Source organism: Prosopis cineraria, unplaced genomic scaffold (genome assembly GCF_029017545.1).
Source record: "Prosopis cineraria cultivar Desert tree isolate PC_DT_omini unplaced genomic scaffold, ASM2901754v1 PC830, whole genome shotgun sequence".
NCBI classification, from domain to species: Eukaryota; Viridiplantae; Streptophyta; class Magnoliopsida; order Fabales; family Fabaceae; genus Prosopis; species Prosopis cineraria.
Genome location: NW_026556155.1, coordinates 29,369 through 33,527, shown reverse-complemented (window position 1 = coordinate 33,527; position 4,159 = coordinate 29,369). Strand labels below are relative to the sequence as shown.

Below are 4,159 nucleotides of genomic sequence, written 5' to 3'. Positions count from 1 at the left end.
TTGCAGGAGTTGCGTGTGAAAAGCATCAAAGTCGTTGAGAGAGACAACATCTCACCTGCGACTGTGACCGTCACAGAACACACCACGCGCCCCTTCAGCGCGTTCCGTTTGACGACCACTCTTCTGCTTCCCCCAGCCGCGCTCCCTGTCTCTTCCTCCTCCTCCTTCTACATATTCTCTGTAATCTTCCAAAAATTCTCACCTTTTTACTTTCACACTCCGACGTCTTCTGTGCCGATTCTCTACTAGATTACTACTACCTTTCTCTGTAACACGCCTTCACCCTGAATTTCTTGAGAGTAAACTGCTCAACAAGCCCGGCCTTCACACTATATGCTACTGATAACATTCACTCTTGAATCAGACCAGGATTTCATTTGTGTGTTTTGATCGGAATTTCATTCCTGGAAATGAGAGCTGGGCTGAGCACAATCCTCCAAACTCTAACGCCAGAAGCAGTGACTGTTCTCAACCATTCCATCGCCCAAGCGGGTCGTCGCAACCACACCCAAACGACGCCGCTTCATGTCGCCGCCACGCTTCTGGCCTCGCCCTCTGGGTTCCTCCGGCAAGCATGTGTGAAGTCGCACCCCCATTCGTCTCACCCTCTCCAGTGCAGAGCCCTCGAGCTCTGTTTCAGTGTTGCTCTGGACCGATTGCAAACTTCGCACGACATGACTCCCGGGACGGACCCTCCCATTTCCAATGCTTTAATGGCTACCCTCAAGCGTGCTCAGGCTCATCAGCGTCGTGGCTGTCCGGAGCAGCAGCAGCAACCCCTCTTAGCCGTGAAAGTTGAGCTCGAACAGCTCATCATATCCATACTCGATGACCCGAGTGTTAGCAGAGTTATGAGGGAAGCTAGTTTTTCCAGTCCCGCCGTGAAAGCCATGGTGGAGAAGTCGTTGAATTTCTCTTCTTCCTCTTCCCACATCACTTCGAATTCAATTGGGCTAGGAATCCGGCCGAGGACGGCGGCACCTAGCCCGAATTTCTATATGAATCCCAGGCTGCAATCGGGACAGCAAAAGGTTGACGAAGCAAAAAGAATTACTGAGATATTGTTGAGGAGAAAGAGGAGGAACCCAATCTTGGTGGGTGAATCTGAGACAAATTCAGTGATGAGAGAACTGTTGAGAAAAATTGAGAATAACGAGATGCAAGAGATGCCTTTCAACAAAGCTCGCGCGATTTTCTTAGAGAAAGAGCTACCTTCTGATAAAGCACAAATACCAGCAAGGCTGATGGAGCTGGGAGATTTAATCAATTCTGGTTCTGGAGGTGTTTTCTTGAACTTAGGTGACTTGAAATGGCTGGTCGATCAGCCTGTGGGTATTGGAGCAGCTAGTTCGAGTAGTAACATGAAGCAACAAGCCCTTACAGAGACTGGGCGAGCCATAGTTGCAGAAATGACAAAACTTGTTGCCACGTTCAGAGATACATGTCGTCTTTGGTTAATAGGTACTGCGACATGTGAGACGTACCTGAGGTGTCAGGTTTATCACCCTTCCATGGAGAATGATTGGGATCTTCAAGCAGTCCCAATTGCAGACAGAGCACCTCTGCCTCAAACGTTTCCAAGGTTTTCATTTCTGCTGCTTCTTCTTTTCTGAAACACTGCTAGTTTCTAAGCAGAAGCTTTCTTAATTTGGAGGTTCTGATGCTATAATTAATGAATTCTGATTCCTATAATTCCAATTCCATTAATTCTGTTTTGAATGTAAAGCATGCCGTGTTCATGTTTCATTGAAAAGCTTGGTTAAGCTCTAGAACATGTTTGTAGTTTGTCGGCTAATACCATGTAACTATGTGTATTTTCCAATAAATAGGCTTGGGACAAATGGCATTCTTGGTGTGTCCCTTGAATCTTTAAAGGGCTTACCTAGTACGACAATGGAGCCGAGGTATGAGAAGGCAGATTCCGCTCCAAGAACAATGTGCTGCCCACAATGTACACAGAGCTATGAGAGAGAAGTAGCAGATGTGTTGAAAGACACTGAGAAAAATGATTCCTTGATTACATCAGAAGAAATTCGATCATCCCTTCCACAGTGGTTGCAAAATGCTAGAACTGGCAATGAAATGAAGGTTCAGATCATGATGCAGGTAATTTTATCTACTTAGTTGGACTATTCCTTTCCCTCAAATAAAACAAATACTCATATATTTGCAATTGTCTTTCAATAGCGTGACAGCCAAAAAGTGAGGATGACGAAGACTCAAGAATTGCAAAAGAAATGGCGCGAAACATGCCTGCATTTGCATCCTAAATTTCATCAGGAAAATCTCAGCTTAGAGAGAAACGCTTCAACTCCTCACTCATCTATGAGCCTTTACAATCAAAACTTGTTGGGACGTCAATCTCAACCCAGTAAAATCTCAGTTAGCCCACCGGGAAGTCCAGTGACAACCGAGCTGGCACTTGGGACAGCGAACTCAAGCAATTCAACTCACGTTAAGGCCTTTCTGGGCTGCATTTCTTCAGAATCTCAAACTCAGAGCAACAAATCGTTGGATCACGGCTCTTTTAAGAAGCTCCTTAAAGCCTTGACAGAGAAGGTATGGTGGCAGAAAGATTCAGCATCAGCAATAGCAACAACTGTGACACAATGTAAAATGGGGAATGGAAAACGTCGAGGAGGAGTGATAAAGGGTGATAAGTGGCTCTTGTTCTTGGGTTCCGATAGAGCAAGCAAGAAGAAGATGGCAGAAGCACTTTCTGAGATTGTATCTGGATCCAGTCCGATCACATTTTCTCTCGGTGCACGGCGTGGCGACCGGAAAACCGACGTCCATGACGTTCGTGGTAAAACAGCTTTGGATCGAATAGCAGAAGCCATAAGGAGGAATCCATTCTCTGTGATCATCTTGGAGGACATCCACGAAGCAGATTTACTCATTCGTGGCAGTATAAAACGAGCCATGGAGCAAGGTCGGTTTTGTGATTCCCATGGCAGAGAAATCAGTCTCGGTAACATCATGTTTATCCTTATAGCAAATGACACTTCAATCAATGAACAAAACTTAGCCAATTTAACAAGAAGAAGCTGGCAATTACGACTTTCTATAACAAAGAGAACGACCAAGCGTCGACCAGATTGGTTATGCAGTGAAGAGAGGTTCACGAAGCCTCGAAAAGAAAATGCATCAGGTTTAACCTTTGATCTAAACGAAGCTGTAGAATCAGACGAAGACAAGACAGATAGCTCAATGAATTCCAGTGACCTCACAGTGGATCATGAAGACGACAACCATCTCACTCACAACATCCAATCACCCACTAGCTCTATTCCATTATTTCTACCCCTAGAACTGTTGGATGGCGTAGATGATTGCATCGTCTTCAAGCCCATTGATGCCGGCGCCATTCGCCACAGTTTCATGGCCGCGGTCGAGAGAAGATTTTCCGACGTGATTGAGAATGATATATGCATTGAAGTACAAGAGGAGGCTCTTCGAAAGATTGCTAGTGGAGTGAGACTAAGCCAAACAAGCTTGGATGAATGGATAGAGAAGGTGCTTGTTCCGAGCTTCAAGCAATTGAAGGGAATCTTGGACAAAAGTAATGACGTTGAATCTTTAGCCGTTAGGCTTGAAGATGACTTGGACGGAGATTATGGTGGCCAGAGTTATGGAGATTTGCTGCCTCCTTGGGTAAGGGTGGTGGGGGAGACCCAGGGGAGGGACAAAGTGGTAATTATAAAATGTTAGTTGGGATAGAGAAGTAAACAAATGCAAAAAACGATAGTAAAAGTGCAATGACTTTTCTTTCATATAGGAGAATAATTAATTTTTTAATTGATTTTTTTATTCGTACATGGTTTTTTTTTTTTTTTTTGCGTGTCACAACTGACAATTACATGTTTTATTTAGTAAAGAAAGTAGTTCCATGCTCTTGTTTACCTCCACTTAAATTATTTTCTATAATTTATTTTTTTAAAAAATAGTTATATCCATCCAATATATATGTTAACTCTTAATGATCCACTCGAGTCAATTTTTTAATACGTTATTATTCTTTAATACTAATCATTGCTTATTTACTTGTATAAGTTTAAATGTGGAATATGTTTTAAATTTAGAATAACAGGTTAAACAGTCATTAAAAAACGCTAGTAGGTACGAACTTTTAAACCAACAAAGTCAAGTTTACAACCAT

General features: G+C 43.3%; 1 protein-coding gene across 1 annotated transcript; it reads left to right on the top strand.

The window, feature by feature from the left end:
* Positions 1-203: 203 nt before the first annotated feature.
* Positions 204-3,875, top strand: LOC129298495 (protein SUPPRESSOR OF MAX2 1-like). The gene is made up of 3 exons (XM_054936911.1): positions 204-1,582; positions 1,830-2,106; positions 2,188-3,875. Exons 1-3 carry the CDS (start codon positions 411-413, stop codon positions 3,709-3,711), a joined length of 2,973 nt encoding a protein of 990 aa, XP_054792886.1. The 5' UTR covers positions 204-410; the 3' UTR covers positions 3,712-3,875.
* Positions 3,876-4,159: the final 284 nt, after the last annotated feature.

Bases quoted from the DNA above. Each gene is read 5' to 3' on its own strand.
- LOC129298495 (XM_054936911.1), top strand. From the start codon at position 411: ATGAGAGCTGGGCTGAGCACAATCCTCCAAACTCTAACGCCAGAAGCA. The intron at 1,583-1,829 runs GTTTTCATTTCT...TCCAATAAATAG, and splicing joins CTGCCTCAAACGTTTCCAAG to GCTTGGGACAAATGGCATTC. The intron at 2,107-2,187 runs GTAATTTTATCT...GTCTTTCAATAG, and splicing joins AGGTTCAGATCATGATGCAG to CGTGACAGCCAAAAAGTGAG.